The 17,650-nt window shown below is 39.7% G+C and overlaps 1 protein-coding gene across 1 annotated transcript; it reads right to left on the bottom strand.

Moving 5' to 3' along the window:
* Positions 1-793: 793 nt before the first annotated feature.
* Positions 794-15,295, bottom strand: LOC115781679 (solute carrier organic anion transporter family member 1C1-like). Its single transcript, XM_030731477.1, has 15 exons — positions 15,122-15,295; positions 13,213-13,367; positions 11,089-11,230; positions 10,180-10,312; positions 9,889-10,010; positions 8,730-8,876; positions 8,137-8,235; positions 7,410-7,658; positions 6,954-7,118; positions 6,126-6,321; positions 5,440-5,605; positions 5,032-5,216; positions 4,849-4,913; positions 4,358-4,475; positions 794-1,445 (listed from the first exon to the last, which is right to left on the bottom strand). The coding sequence occupies exons 2-15, from the start codon at positions 13,306-13,308 to the stop codon at positions 1,220-1,222; spliced, it is 2,109 nt and encodes a 702-aa protein (XP_030587337.1). The 5' UTR covers positions 13,309-13,367; positions 15,122-15,295; the 3' UTR covers positions 794-1,219.
* Between the last annotated feature and the right edge of the window lie 2,355 nt (positions 15,296-17,650).

Consider the following 17,650-nt stretch of genomic DNA (forward strand, 5'->3'; position numbering starts at 1 on the left):
CCACCTGTCATGACCCTGTGCCCCACAGTTTGTTAAACACTGTCATAGGGGGTCATTCTGACTATTGGGTCTTCTCTATAATTATTGTGTGCTCTTTGCAAATTAAGGCAACTATTTGTTGTGATTTGGCGCTATTTGGTGCCTCGCAGCAAGAAGGCCTGGGTTTGACTCCACCTTTCTGTGTGTTGTTTGTATGTTCTCCCCGGGTCTGTGTACTCCAGTTTCCTCCCACAGTCCAAAGACATGAAGTTACTGGGGTTAGGTTAATTGGCGATTCTAAAATTGCCCATAGGTGTGAATTTGAGTGTGAATAGTTGTCTCTCTGCAACAGGCTGGCAACCTGTACAGGGTGCACCCTGCCTCTCGCCCTATAACAGCTGGGATAGACTCCAGCCCCCCACAACCCTAAAAAGGATAAGCGGAAGAGAACGGATGGATGGATGAACTGAATAATGCATTCCCAGACTGTGTATTTGTCATGCTGAAAACAATCCTGAACCGCTGCTATGATGAGACAGCCTGGTGACTATTTGTAGTGTGTAATAGTACATTCAGATAGACGTGGTACATTTTGTAAAATGCCTTGTTAGCAAAGCCAACTTAGACTATCAAAATAAAAACAGCAGCAGAATTTGTGATATTTAATTTGATGTTGTAAGACACAGTAAGCTCGCCAAATTAATGCTTCCTGTTCTACCTGCACAGGAAGTGCAAATGAGATAACCTTTCAGTGGGCTGCTCCTAGCTTTGATCTACCCCTAGACCCATTATTCAGTCACAAATAGAAACACTTGTGAACCAGGTGTGAGGTCCAGTGAACAGACCTGTTAAGCATATGCATGACTTGAAAGCAAAGCCTTGAACACAAAACACAAGATGAGTTTAACCATCATATTCAGGCATCTTAAATGCTAAATACAAAATCTGATTTTATCAAGTTTAATCATAAAAAATGAAGAACAGACAATACAGCACAATTACATTCTTTTTTTTCCTATGAAAGTCTTCCAGTCATGAAAAAAAACAAATACATATACATTCCAGAAATATCAGACTTTGCTTATAAAATGACTTATTTCAGATGCCGTACATCTACACAAATCCTTTACAAATATATACTCTGTGTGCTATGAAAAATGTCCACAGTGTGTGTTCCTCAGTACATGTGAGGTGAGGTGCTTGGTGGGCTGAGTCAGAAGAAAAGAAGATGTGCTGAGGCTCACAACCGAGTCTCTCTGTCAGGATTGCAGTCCAAGGCCAGTATAAACTGCTCACAATGTATAGAGCTGTTCTCCTCTTTCCTCAGTGTTTCCAATTCAGCACTCCCATTGGTCAGCATATTTTTCTCCTCTTTCTTAATATGCCTTTTGAGTAGAGCAAATCCCAAAATACAAAGAAAGAAGGAGACTGTTCTCAAGCCCAAAGTCAGACCCAAGTACACTATCCTGTACAAAAAAACAAAAGAAAAGAAAAACAGTACAGTTAAGAGTGCAAGCACTGTACAATGGTCTGGAGCAAGCCTAAGTCAAACAACAACAAATCCCTTAAGGTTAGTCACAGTTGGACTTTTTCCTCTCAAAGTTGTATGGATAGCGTTTTCTATCAGTTAATTTAAAATATGTTTTAATTCCACACCCTCAGCTCTCTACCAGAGACAGGGGTCATAATAAAGAAAAGGTAAAATTACTGCACTTTGTATTTATTACAGGTAAATACTGCAATCTCTCTGATGGCTCTAGAGTTAAAATAAGACTGTAACCTCCTTGTGACTAGGTAAAATCGGCGATGGCCCAGTGATTGTATTGAATTTTTTTGCATTCAGCAACCAGTTGCAAGTAGTTGTGGTGACCAGCTGATCACCCAGAGGATGAGCGTGCAACATCCTCATCACCCTGGGTCACCACTTTTGATCGCAAAGCAATTGCACAGGTCACCCGGTGAGAAGCAGCCAGTCAAACAACTGTGGTCTGATTCGGACTGATGGACTCTCAGAAAGACTGGTGAAGGTCTCCAAATAACTGCTGTCCAATTTATAAATGCAGACAGACTCCCAACATGTAATCAGTCTGAGTGGCAGTCTGTGCAGATGAGCACGACTCATTTGCGATATGTTTCTTTGCAATACAGTACTTGACTCAACTGGTCACCAGCTGATTGAATTCTGGTTCCATGAAAGCAAGGTTGCTGAGCGCCTATGTCATTTTGCAGTCACTGGAGTAATATCTGTTTCCAATCTGTGAGGTTCTGGCTAGACTCTCTCAATGTACAGTTATGGTTAGTAGTGTACATACACTCATCATCGGCACGAATGTCATGGTAATTTTACAAGACAAGAATTGGGTGAACAACTTTCTGCTGGGTGTCGGCTTGTTCTCAGGCACGTGGGGCCCTCTAGTGCTCTGCTGCCAGCCTGTGCTTGGGGGGGAGGGGGGGGGCCTCTGGGGCAGCCAGCTCCCCATTGCCTCTGGTTCTCTGGGGTTCTTGCCCTTCGGCTTGGGAGGCTCCATCTGGGCCTCCCTCTCCCTTCTGCTGGGGTGGGCATGTGGCTGTAATTAGAATGTGTGGCCTTGGGTCTTCAATGCTCTTGGGGGGCTGGGGATGTCCCGGGTCTCCTGGGTCTTTCTCTGTCTGCTTCTGGCTTCTGGGGGCAATGTTGTGGCTTTCACCCTCATTATAAAGTTCATTTTGCAACAGAGACACAGAGATTCACATTCTCTTACTAACTCACGTAAACAAACAAACACACACCACTACACAGCAAAATTTTTGGCTTGTGTAGCCACGTTTTTTCACATTTAGCCTCTCCATGTGGACAGCTGCATATTTCCGTCGAGCTTGAAGGTGTCAGTTTTGGAGCAGGAGCTTCCTTCTTGCTCAGGACCCTCTCAGTCCATAGGGATGTAAAAGTTGCTTCATTTTGGACAGTGATGTTGGTGTTCCAGCAGTTTCTGGTTCATGGCAGGCGTGAGCTTTTGCAGTTCCTGGGTTGTTTCTGAACATCCTAACCAATTTCCTATTATGTGAGAGTGCCAGCCTTTTTCCAGACCTTGGCAAAGTGGTGACACATCTAAATAACTTGTTATTTAACAGTTGTTTGAACTGATGATCTTGGAATCTGCAGTTGTTTAGAAATGTCTCCATGCGACCTTTCCAGCTTCCCATCTACAATTCTCCTTCTCAGATCTTCACTGAGTTCCTTGGACTTTCCCATTGTTCTGAGCATTGGTCAATCTATAGAGAGCTGTCAAACATATGCTTTTGTGCTGGCAAAGAGAAACTACCTATTGTAGTCAATCATGATCACTAATGAGAGGTTAATAAGCCTTGGTCTTGTCAAGTTAAAAGACAGTGTAGAACCTTCAGCCCCACTTATCAAAAGATTATGCCAAGATGTATGCTGTACAAAGAACAGCTTAAAGAAATGATTAAAACCCCTAAATTACCATAATATTCATGGTCATGATGAGTGTGTGTAAACTTCTGACCACAACTGTAAGTAGTGAATGTAAATTTCTGTGCATGTAGATGGCAACAGATTTGTGATTTTCAATTATTTATAACAGTAATCACCATATTATCACAAACGGACTGCATATAATTGCCAGTTGACCCTTTTCAATCACAAACTGATAGCAGCCTGACTCCATCTTAATACTGATTTATCATCATCTTGATGCACCAAAGTCGGTTTGAAGGTGGCACCTGACTGTGAGTGGTCTCAGATCTGGTCCCATTTTAAGGGTAAGAAGATTGCAAGTTGTAGCCTAATATAATCAGTTCAGTGCTGACAGTGTGTAGTCCGGTGGCTTTCAAAATTGTGGGGAGGGCCCCAATGTTGGGCTGTGGAACCACTGCAAGTGGAACATGAACAACAAGTTGAAAAATATGATGTGAAGCTAGGTTTAATGAATATGATTTTTTAAAGGAAAAATTATGGTGCTTTTCAGATGATGACTTTCATCTAAGCAAAATTCAACTTGAATTTTTTTTTTTTTTTTTAATCATTAATGATAAAAAAACCAAAAAAACAAAACAAAGATGTGATGTGGGGCATGAACTTGTTTTGGTTTGTGAAGTTGGGAGTAAGAAAAAGAAATTAATACCGGAAAAAGTTTGAGAGTCGCTGGTTTTCTCTGGCAGTTGTTAACATTTGTCTTCACTTTTCATTTTTCAACGCACCGGTGTACATTTAAGAACTGTTTAGCATTTTTGAATAAACGGTTAAATAAATCAGCGATAACAATTTTGTTATTGTGCAAAAGCTGGTTACAGGGTCACTAAATCAAAGGTTTGAAGGCTGGCTAATCCCCAAAGAAACTGCATGCAAAATTTGCAAATAAAGCCTTCTTGCAATTACCTGTAAGCTGAAGTGTCATATATTCTGCAAGCTCCTCTTCCTCCACACATCTTGTATCCCCATTTGAGGCAGGTTGTATCAATTATGGCTCCAAAGTATATAGGTGCAGGTATTCCAGCTGTTGTAAAATACATATAGTAACTTATTTCATATTACAAACAGGGTTCAGGGTTTGCCTCAACATGATATACAATCTAAAAAAATTCCTTACAATAACAGGATATTTAGACTTATAATATTTATAATAATACTAGTAAACAGATAATTAGCCAAACTAGGCTAAATACTTGGTATTAAAAAATAAGGGTTCATTTAATATAAGACCTTTTAAAATTTTAGCATTTTTTTAATGGTAATCTTCAGATTCATTTCCTTATACACAAACATCATTCCAATAACTGTGCCCACTACATACGATATACTGAATATCAGCTTGAAGGAAATATCTGTGAGCCTGAAATTATGCCAAGAACACCAAAGGCAGCTCTCACCAAGGGTACGAGTGGCCAAGGTGTGGATTCCAAGAGCGAGGGATTTCAGCTCAGGTTTAATGCACCTTGAGAAACAACACTGGCGTATTAGACACAACTCAACTTTTAATCTGGTAACATTTAAAGAATGACACTAAAAAGTGGCTTTAAGGCAGAAAAGTAGAACGTGGGCTGTTGACAGACCTGACGAGCAGCATGAAGCCGGGTGTACCCCCAAGAGAGATGATGAAGGAACTGAGGACAGACATAGCCAGGAAGTATGGAAAGACCCTGTCACAGCTGTCCCTGTGTGGACACTGGCCCAAAGTGGCTGTCAGGTTACCTGGTTGGGTATTAGCCACTGCTAGACACTTGCAATTGTTGAACACCTGACAGAAAAAAAAACAAGGTGTTAATCAATGATAAATGACCCGCAGCACAGCAGTAATACTTGTCCTTTTGGTAAACAGTTATGGAAATACAACAGAAATGTCACATGCTGCTCTATTTTGCAGACAACTGTGAATGACACACGGGAATCATGTTTAAATATCATGCTGTGTTTACTGAAAAATATGCAAGTTTCACAAAGGTAGTGGGTGTGTATCTGACCGTGTTCTTGCCGAAGCCAGTGGAGGAGTTGCATCCAGCTAAACACGGGGACACGTACGTGATCCCATTCTCGCCACACACTGGATCCCACTCTCTCCTTGTGCACAAGCAATCCGAATTACAGTCAGAGAAGAGAGACCGCTCCTGAGAAGATAAGCTTTCCACTCTGCGCGTGACATAAGAAAAAGGCATGCTATTATTAACTCTTTTGAAACACTGATCAGACAAGAAACCCCAGCCATTACTATGCAAACAGAGACAGATAAATATAACACAACATAAACAAAACTCTATTAAGTATATTGTCTCAAATCTGCAATTCCAGGATTTTTGTTTGGTTGTTTACACATTTGGCTAACAAGTGAAAGATCCCCAGTTTGAGCTGGGACACACACACACACACACACACACACACACACACACACACACACACACACACACACACACACACACACACACACACACACACACACACACACAAAATCCCTTGGTGGTTGTGTCAAAAAGGTGCATTTGGTGTAAAAAAAAATCTGCCAAATCAAATATGCGGGTATTTGCTGTGGTGACCCTTTCTGAATAAGGAAGCAACCAGAAGCAGCTCCCATTTAGTCTCCAAACCGGGTTCCCAGTTTGATGGCTATCTAGTCCACTGGGACATAAGAAAACTGTACACAGGGATTACATACCCAGCATATGAAACTGTGATGCCGGCAACCTTAGCATTCTCACACCCCATGGCAAAGAAAAGGAGTGACAGAAAGTAGCCTAGTAGAGAGGTCCCAAAGGCAAATTTAGCTGCTCCCATGATAGTCAGCTTATACTTTTTCATCACAACTCCTCCAGAGAACATCCCAAGTGCCACAGCAGGTATGTTGATCATGCCTATTAAAAAAACGCAAAATAGAACATATTCTTAAATGGATGGAGAATCAAGAAACAACTTAAACAGGCAATATCAGGCAGCAACATCACTCGCCAAAAGAGATCAAAGTCAGAACACTCATGTATATCAAAGTGCTCTCATTTATATTTTATTTAAGCCATGTTGTGAAAGATGAAAATGAGTTATGGTGGTTGAGAGGATCTGGAATGCATTTCTCATCATCCAGTACAGTCTTCACCCACTCGGTTATGGGAACAAAAAGAGCAATATTGTTATCTCGTCTCCAGTCGCATCAGGGAGACATTTTAATTGGTCTGATTATCCTATGTGTTTTTAAATCAATGCCTGTCATTTCAAAATGCCCAAGGACTGCGGTAAACCAGGTTGTCATCTTGAATTTGCAGCATTTACTTAAGAGGGAAGTTGGAGTCAGAGTATAAAAAATTGATCAAAAGCTGGCTCATGAAACTCTTATGATGACCATCCAGCTCACATCACTTTGCATCCTTAAATAGGTACTTTTCAGCCAAGCAGCACTAGTTCTAAGCAAGCTTTTAGCTCTACAAAGATCTCACTTACAAAATAATCTAAATGAAGTAAACATTATAAATTAGTAAAATATTTTGCTCACCCATGAGAAAATTGGCTTTCGATGCTGACTGACCGTAATGTTGCTCAATGTATTTAGGCTTGTAGGTGACCATACCAATGAGAGAGTTGAACTGAACAATAGTCACGCACAGGTAGGTGATGTACACGGGATTTCCAAGGAGATTCTTCAATGTGGGCAAAAATTCTGTGAAAAGATGTTTAAATGAATGAATAATTTTGGGGGGTATCAGTATTTATGACAAACACGTTTGGATTTAAAATTGCATCAGATTTTCACATAGACCAGAAAAAATAAAGTTCATAAAAGTCATTTTGTATTTGTGACAGAAATGTGACAGTGCTATATCTACTATAGCAGTAAAACAGGTCTTAGATCCATTAAGATTCTATTAACTGCATACAGTCAGTTTAACAATACGGTGAAAATGCCAAATTAACTTTCTTTCAGAAAAACGTGCTGTGACTATTATCCTACCATTGGCCATCAGATGTAAATTAGCTGGCTCCTCAGGTCTAAACTTGTGCTTCAAGACTGGGGAATCTTTGATAAACCTGGTTTGCTCTGGAGTGCAGCTGTTGTCGTGCTTTTCCACAGGCATTGGCAGTGATTTTGGCAGGAACCAAAAAGGAACGGCAGACATGAGAGTGATGGTGCCAGCAATGAGGTAGCCCAGCCACCACGCACCCACCCAGCGGGCATCACCAGGAGTAATGGTGATAGTCTCTGTGAAGGGATAAGCACAGTATTGGCACTGTTAGTGTATTCATTTTGTTTTATCTGTGTGTCATTGACCATTATTATGCATTTACTAAAGTTATTCATTTATTTATTTATTATGTAAGAGAATTCAAGGAAAGTCTTAAGCGTTTGAGTTGCAGGGAACTGGATATGACATCTTTTTTAGGTTCTTGAAGATGCTTCACCTCGCATCCAAAAGGCTTCTTCAGTTCTAAAAAGTGATGGGGAGTGACTAATTTATCAACAACTACACTGTTTTTTGTTTTTTAATTAGTTGCACTGACTGCTTACAGAGAATAGGTATATCCTATTTTATGTCACCCATAGCTGTGTGGATGAAACTTGTGGTTCTGACAAGTGAAGCAAATTCAAAGGTCCTAAAACCCACATTCTTCTTTTTTCAGCCTGGGAGGCTACAGCCATCCTTTAGCTATAGGTAACGGTTAGATGATAGTTTACTCACCCATGTCCACATATCCAATGTCAACATAGATCTTGGCACACAGCGACCCCAGCAGGTACCCAAAGACAGGACCAATTATTGATATTGTCTGGACACAACCTGAGAATACAACAAAAACACTCTGCATTGAGATTGCCTCCAATGATGACAAGGCAGTAGCAGAATAAGCTGTTTGGCATTGACAGAGAAGATTTGGCAAGTTTTTCATAGGCGCAACCCACATACTCAACTCTGCCACTCAACCCACAAATGCATTTTCCTTAAAAAGTGGCACCATTTCAGGGAAATAAACAGGCTTTCCAACAGTGTTAGATTTATTGCCAAGAAGCATTGTTAAAACAAAGAAATAAGCAACCAAACACAAATTTCCTTACTTTTTGGGCTAAGTTTAGCTTAGCAAGTTTTAAGACATCCAATATCCCCTAATATGTCAGGAGAATGAAACAAGAATATTCCTGTTATGGAAATCTATAGAAGGTTCGCTCATCTTTAGTAGTACCAAATTTTCTAATTTCTAAATAACACTCCAGAAAATGACTGATTAATAAAAGAAATTGCTATAAAAACTATCAACTGTGTCAAAGGTGTATTACCAATATAGAGAGCAGCATTATCAGACTGTGCATAGTCATCAATATAGGAGATTCCCAAAGGCTGGACTGGAGTCTCTCCAATCCCACGCAGGACATTTCCCAGCAGGACATAGATCCACATTGAAACACTGGAGTCTTTTTCACAGCCTGTGGTTTAAAAAGAGCAACCAGAATGTCAGTGACATAGAAACGTCCCTTGTTATCCCTGATTTGTTCCCGATGTGTTTCCCACCTGCTTTTTCCTAAGCCTCATTCCCATGTGTATTTATTGTCTGAGTCTCCCTTTGCCCTTTGTCATGTTGTCCCTCTAAGCTGTGTGCTCCCCTGCTCTATGTTTCCTGAGATTCCTGTTTTCCCAGAAGTGTGTTTTCCTGGTAGCATTTCCTGTTGGGTTATTTTGAACTTTGTTATTTTGAACGGCCACACAATCCATCACAATTCACAGGTTATTGGCCATAAAACAGCAACTGTAACCTTGACCTTGAGCACATTTTGGATGAAGTCCCATTAGGCAATTGTTGTGAGATTGTCAGAAGATTAATTGACCAATACTGCAGGAGGACTCGTGTGAACTGTGAACAGACAAACTGATGGACGGACGACGGAGGACTGGCCACGGCCTAAGTTCATTGGTCCTTCAGCCGGATGGGCTAAAAACTATACATTATAATTTAATCCAACAAAAAACAGACAAAACATTAATGAAAAATATTGCATAATCATAAAAAGTCCATTTATCTCAAACACAAATTCTATGTCTGCGTGTTTGTTTGTCCACCAACTCCTCCTGAAGTTGAGCAACTAAACTTGACACACAGGTTTATCTTAGGCTCCTGAAGGTTATCTATCATTTTAATTTCATGACAATGCCATCTCATTTATATCCACAAAAAGCTGACTTTTACAAGATATATTATGTCATCACGGTCTTTCATGTCCAACAGCACAAACAGCCAAACTGTATAATACAGTAGCATGGGTGTGTGCTAGTTATCATAATCATCAGCAGAACTTTGCTGTCAAAATTGACTGGAAGTCAAACATGAAAAACATGCACATGTTGGTCTAGTAATAATAGAGGAAAAGTTGCTGATTTTTTTTAAACCATATTCACACATTAAATCTACTGTTATAAACAACATACTAGTGCTTGTCTTACCTCTAGAGGGCAGTATAGAGGGTGTGTCACCAGCCCCGAAGGACTCAGGTGAGCTTGCTGGACATGGAGAGAGGTTATTGGTTGAATTCACTGAAGATCTAATTGATGTTTCGATCTTATAGCTGCGTATAAAATACCAATGTGACTGTTAAACAAGGGAAGGGAGAAAGCATCGAGTATTGTTAGATATTCACAATGTGAAGCACAAATACATCAGAGACTACAGAGATCAAAGTAATATGTGAATTTGTGAACAGCGATGCATGCATTAAGACACTGCACTTTGCCTACCGGCCAATGATGAAATGAGGCATGGCGATCAAGAACGTTCCAAAAGACATCAAAATACACCCGACTGCTATGATCTTGGGACGGTGGAGCTTGGCACAAAAATAACTCACAAAGGCAATTACCAGCAAATTCCCTACAGGGTTCAGATGATCAGAAAAGGACATGGAGAGGAGTCAAAGGCATCAAACATGAGATGTGCTGCTCAGAATCAGTGGTCTATAATGTCTTTTTTTCCATGATTTGTACATTGAATTAAAATTCTCATCAACTAAATCACACAAACGATGTGCCATCTTGGGTAAGCACTGATTCTGAGCTACATGCAGTATTGGTTGTACCTGTGTATCATTGTTTGTTGAGTTTTTGCAACGTGTGACAAATGTGGTTCCAACCTATCAGAAACCAATGTACGGTAGTTCCATTTTTTTCTGAGGTACATACAGTGAATATTACTGGTGACCAAAATCTGTTCAGTAACTACGTAACCTCTTACTCCAAGCCTGTACTGTACTGTAGCATCAAACTATCTTTCACTCTTCAAGAGTCAGTTAGATGGCACTGTTCAAAGCTCAAAGCAGATGCAAGTATGCAATGGTATCCAAAATATTAATGTCCTGATAAGTTTACAACAGTGGTCTCAGAGCACTTTACATCACAAGGGAAAGACCTTAGAGAAGACTACTGTGCAACATTGGACGTCCGCAGCAGCTTGAGCCTATAGCATGGTTTAGCTTGACCTGATCTAGCTCTAACTATAAGCTTTGTCATCCCTCTCTACTTTTATGCCTTGTTTCAGCACTCTCGCTGCAGCACTCTCGCTGCAGCACTCTTGCTGCAGCATTAGTATCTTAAACATGGATAAATAGCAAGTAAATACACAAATGCATGGAACAAAACTGAGAAACTCACCTATTTCAAAGCTCCCATCTATGATGCCAATAAGATAGCTGGGGATATCAAATCGTCTTTCTAGTTGTGTAATTGTGCTCTTCATGTAGCTGCCAGATAAAGCCTTGGCAAAGTAGGCAAAGGACAAGGATGCAAGGAACATCTGCAGAGACACGAAAAGAAAGAAGAAAACACTGTCAGGCAGATTGGCTCTGATATAGATATTTGGTTTTTTTTGTTTGTTTTTTGTGGGGTTTTTGATAGTAGTCCAAACATCTCACTACCATGACATATAGAGAATGCATTTCTTTTCTTGGGGTCTCTTTATCCTTTATTATGACAGAACATTGGAGATTGTCTAGATGAGCTATAGCAGCGCATGTGAATGCATTTCTCTGAGGGTGTACATGTGCATGTATGACATGAATTTGCAGTGCAGATACATCTTCATAAAAGGGCAGCTGGCAATATGCTCTGGGCCAGAGAGCGTATTGAGCTCCTTCCTCCTTTTGCTCAGCCACCTGTGGACACTGACAGTCAGTCACAAAGGGAGGATTAGAGAAGCCAATCTCACAAGGACACGGACACATCCTTGGGCACATAATTGGAAACAGGTGAGGTAACCATAGACTGCATTGTAAGGGATTAAAATAGTGAAAGCAGAGGAGACCGCTGCCAACCAACACATATCATTTTAATGGAAACATATTGTCATTGTAATAAATATTATCAATAGCCTGTTTTAAAAATAAATCCCTGTGGGTGTAAAATATTAAAACAGATAAGTTTCAAAACCTGATGACGGCATAACATACAAAATTACCATGATAAATGGGCTGAGTACTCACAACCCCTACAGGACACCACAAGAAATGCAGTCATGACTTCTCCAAGTTCACACAGCACATTTACACTAGCTGGGCAAACTCCCACACACTCTTGAATATCCCAGAAAATGTGCCAGTCCAGTGATCCATAGCCACAATGAAAACAGCATTGTTCTTCCTGAACCCAAGGGTCAACTAATGGGTGAACTCTCCTCTTCAGTACCCTGCTATGTGATGTTAGAGACATGTGGCAATCAGAAGAAAAATCCCTCCACAAACCCTAGCACTTTAAAGAACCCAGGGGCCCTGCCACTGAGGAGATTTTGTTTCAGGTTTACTATATAGAAATGGAAAGAGCACAAGGACAAAAAAAGCGTCACGACTGAAATTCCTTTTACAGTAATTGTTTCTTGTGGTTACCTAAGTAGTTCACTAAGCAGCTTTTTAATTATTGCTCAGTGTGCCTCATAATCCAATAAAGAGGCACAATAACTCCTTTCAGCCCCGTTTTACTAAAGCACAAACTTTGTCTAAGACATTTTTTCACAGCGACTTAATACAAAGGGCACTGAGAGCTGCTGCACTAAACCTCGCACGGTGATTAACAACCTACATGCCACACACTTAACTCAAATTTTAAGTGGGTGTTCAAACATTCATGAGTTTACACCAACACACACACACACACACACACACACACACACACACACACACACACACACACACACACACACACACACACACACACACACAAAAGTGGGATAAAGTGTTTTTAAGTCAACTGGCTGAAGAATTCAGAGTACAGCAGAGTTACCTCGAGCTGTAACATTTACTTATATGTGAAAACACATAGGTGCATTCACAAACAGATCTACTCTGTGTTTTTTAGACACACGTGATCCCACTTGACAGAGAGATTTGTGTGCACCCTCTAGGCCAGTCAGATGACGCTGAAAATGACAAACATGTGGGGCCCTTTGTCCTTTTTAGCTGAAATCATTTCTACATGTTCATATGACTTTTCTCTGGTAAACAACAGTCTCCATTGGCCTGTGTGTAATTACAGACTTCATAAAGTAATTGCGGAATGAAATGAAGGTCCTTCTGAGTTTAATGCTTAGACGTTTTTGTACCTTTGCCTTATTTTTAAGAAACAAAAACAGAAGAATAAAAAAAGCATAAATTAATAAAACTAAAACTCAAAAAGTGACTCTCAGCTCACTTAAGATTGTTTTGGTATGAGGTATGATTCTGTGGTCTCCACGAAGGTTAAAACACTTGGGGGGTTTGGGTACTTTTTCCCTGGAACGTGAACTACCTTCAGATTTGGGTGACAGGAGTTTTTCGCTGCGGAGGAGTCATGGTTGTTATCAACAATCCAGTTGCCTGTGGCTGTGTTGTCCATTTTCTTCATAGCAGCCTCCTACTGTGGTTTCTCTTTTGATGAGCTGCTGTAGCCGTTCTCACTTAGACCTATTGGAATGAATTCAGATTTAGAGATTAAATCAAGCCAGTGTTCCTCAACAGCAATCACTTACAAAACAATTTAGCTATTGGCGGCATGTATGAATAAACTGCAGTTTTTTTAAATAATAAAATCAGGATAATTCTTGCTTAAAGAAATAAGTGGCTCCATAATGTAGTGGATTACAGCAACTGAAAGGTCCCTGGTTCAGTCCTGGAAGGAGACACAAATCCCTTTGGGGTTATGTCATGTGGAGCAACCATTATGAAATAGGAACCAGTTGAAAGTACCTTTCATAACTTCAAGAAATAACTTCAAGAAATACTCATATCAACCCTGCAACGGTTATACAACCCTGCATAAAATGCAGCCTTCAAAACAGACTGCAAATATTATTTAAAGCGAAGCCAATCGGAAGAGCAGGACACAGTCTTAAACACTGGTGACATTATGTTAATGATGCTTTAATATATTAAATGTTTTACTTTTAAAGTGTTTCAGGTGTCTTCCTTCACAAAAACCCTGTTTACCTGACAACTTCATGATGCAAAGAAATGTGCAGTGCTCTCACGGTGCAAGTACGTTATGACTTCTAACTGCAGTCACATCAGCAGCACAGCTCACTCAAGAAGCTAATGGGAAATGCAAACAGCAGGCTGAATGAGAGACAGCAGAGCCAGGATGCTCGCTCAGTGACATGAACTTCTCCCTGAGCGTACTGAACACTCAGGGAGGTCTGTGTGGAGGACAGCATGACTTTGAACTACTTCTCTCTCTCTCTCTCTTACAAAAAAATCAAAAAACAAACTGAAGATGTAAAGGCTTAAATGCTGACTTAGTATGGAAACACATTCAGTGGAGCAGCAATTTTTTTTTTGACACAGACCTTCATACTTATATTTTGCATTGACCAAAGTGCATTTTCTTTATAAAGACCCTATCAATTTAGGCTGCACAGATAGTAAAGTAGGCCCTTTGTATATAATAAAAAAGTCTCCCACTTATTAAGAGTGTAAAAAACCTTTCACAAAATACCCGAAATACTTCACATGTTTGCCTTGATGCTTGTTTGCATTTACTCTAAGAGAGACATAGGCTGGATTGCTTTTGTACAGTCATACTGGCTTCTCTCTTCCTGTGAAGTCCTGGTGAATCGAGATCCTTGACAGATCTTTGGTTGAATCTCTGTGATTTATTGTTCCAGATATGCGTAAATATAATTTGTGATGCAACAAATAATAATGATGTGCATGCGTAGTCTCTTCTAAATTCTCTACTGTTACACTGTGGGAAAAACACACAATGTCCTCTGCACTTTCAGTTACACACGTGAAGGAAGACAAATGATCGCGGAGAGAAAACCAAACACTTCAATCAAGCTGTGCTTAAAACACCAACAAACTTCAAATAATGAGAACGGACGTGCGATTTATTATTAGCAAACACGTGATCCCTGTTTAATTATCCATCGTTGACAGTACATGCAGGTTGATTAATCACTGCATACTCAGTGAGCTTTCACTGTATTCTGCAAATCACCTGCAGTTCTCACAGACAGCTGTGTGCACTGCACCATTTAAGTGTTTGATGATGCAGAGTTGATGCTTCACTGACACTGAGCCCCCCCCCCCCCCCGTCACATGAATCTACAGTTATTATTATATCGCTGATAATTCACTAAATACACACATACGTCAATAAATGAATATTCCCATCATGACTGACTCGGAATAAAAACTAGAAAGAACATCACGATACTTACCCAACTGTGGGGACTTCAAAGCTTTCTCTTAACGACGTATCTGACTTCTTATTCGCCACACAAAGAAGACGAGAAATAATATCCAGTGATTTGATAGAAAATCTTCAGCCTCGTCTCATTAAGTCACCTACACTCACACTGTGTGCTCTTCGGCTGCGGAGGGAGAGCAGCGCGTTTCGCTGGACACGGCAGACACTGAGCATGGTGTTCGGTGGCGCACGTATATACCCTGAAGAGAGCTGGAGGGGGGGGCTATGTCGAACCTGCGTTTCATTCAGCCCCGGTAATCTGCGAGCTGTCAAGCGTTATATGTGTGTGCATATAAACCGACCCACATCACGAAGCCGCGATTCCAATTTCCGTGATGAATATCTAATAGATCAGACCTGTTGTGACGTAAATTTAGCATAAGAAATGCAACTGCCGACCTGCTTTTCATATCATTCTGCTCAGAGTATGCATGGTTTGTTTACCACTGGCTCCAACTAAGCAGTGTGTACTGTTTACAGTTTTCAAAGCTCAGGAACAAAAAAGAAAAAAAAAAAAAAAAAAAGCGAGAACACTAAACGTGAACATTTTGTTCTCAAAGTCCCAATGTTAAGCCTTTTAAAACCCCTACACGTGCGTGTGCTCTCGTTCAGCTTTGGTACTGTCAATGGATTGCATAATACTGTCATTAATTTGATAATCATCTGAAGGCGTAACTCTACTTGTAATTACAGCAGATTCTGAATAATGCAGCAGATTTTACTGAACATTTGTTGATCACCCACGAATATGTATTACCAAATTATAGTGAGTCTATACAAAGACCATGCAGGCTATGGAAGTTCTGATGTTTGTGGTAAAACTGGAGAATTTTATGCCTCTCCTCTCCTCTTCTTATTTTTTATTTATTTATTTATTTTTTAACATACCAGGGAAAGCTGATGAATGGGTGGGATTTATAAACCCCAAGCAAAAAGCCATGCAGGCTGCTCCATTAAGATTATGGAGGCACCAAAGCAGGCTAACAACAGTGAATATTCAATCAAGTTTCAAACTTGAATTCAGTTCTTTGCTTGAAAAAAATAATTGGTCTATTCAACTTGCCTTGACCCTAGAAAGTTGGCCTCAGAACATTACGCATGCTCCTCAACAAACCAACAAAGCAATTTGGATAAATGTAACAAGGAAAAATGGAAGTCCGTGTAAACAAAGAAGGTTCAAATGTACTTTCAGTGCTTGTTCCCTTAATGAAAATCAATAAAAATCAATAGATAAAGTCTTTCTTTGTTGCCATGGGGATGTCTGGTCTACATAGCTCAAATTGTCCTCTTCTGAATATGTCACAACTCCCTCTATAGCTTCAATGTTGGGCTATCATAACATTAAAAATACAGAGTGAAGATCCTAAATCTTCTGTAATTCTTCCTGTAATTTAATCTGTTGTACTGCCAATTCTTACAGCTGCTGTCAGGTAGGAATGGCATGTTTACGCTCTGTGCCTGATCATTAGTTGAAAATGTTGTCTACACAGTGCTGCACTTTGGCAATATAGCAAATTCTTTTAAAGTGCTTTATTTTATTTTTTTTGGGGGGGGGGAGTATTTTACGAAGAAAATGCTAGAAAGAAATGCATAATTTTTTTTTTTTTTTTTGCTTAAACAAGACAGCATTCAGTAGTGATGCTCAGTAAGTAACAGCTTCACATGCCAGCTTCCCCATCTTCCTTTGGTGCCATTGGCATATTACAGCATTTAAGCATTTAGTATTTGTCACATTATTGATACATTTTGTTTAATCACAGTGAACTTTGCACTTTTTGTATTTTCTTCTTCTTGTACCACCAACAAAAGTTCTGACCTCTCAGTTACTGCAAATTATAAGCCTCCATAAGCCACAAACACTGCCCTGGCTTATTTTTATGCTTTAAGACTGAACAATAGATATGGCAGCTATCATCACAGCTAAGTGAGATAATTTTAGAAAATCCAAAAGTCAACGACACAGGCTCAATGAAATCAGTTGAAATATATAGTATAATATATATCTCAATTAGAGTCGCCTTTTTAAAGGAACATACCCATACTTATGGAAATGGTTAAATTCATTCAGAGCTCAAAGATGGTTTCATGAAGCACAGCACTTTGAACTGATCAGGAAATGCTGTTATGATGTTTTATAGATTCAAATATAAAGAAGATTCAGTAAAATGAGGAAAAAACACATCGACACAAGCATACCACAGAAACTGCAATCTTGTAATTCAATGTATTCACATTACAACATCCACATGGTTCAGTTTGTGACGTCTAATGAGCTTCAAATATATTCACTGTATAATACATAATACCAATATAGGCACTTCCAGTAAGTCTGGCAATATTGAAGCTACAGTATAGTGTCTAAATTACAAAATGGTAAAAATAAATAATGTATATCTAAAAGAGTTTTTGTCGTTTTAAAATTTCTTCACTGTACAGCATGTATGTATTTTGTACAAAATGGAGCATCAACCTGCAAGGAAATCAATTCTTTTACTTTCAC

The sequence above is a fragment of the Archocentrus centrarchus genome, chromosome 6, assembly GCF_007364275.1.
Source record: "Archocentrus centrarchus isolate MPI-CPG fArcCen1 chromosome 6, fArcCen1, whole genome shotgun sequence".
NCBI classification, from domain to species: domain Eukaryota; kingdom Metazoa; phylum Chordata; class Actinopteri; order Cichliformes; family Cichlidae; genus Archocentrus; species Archocentrus centrarchus.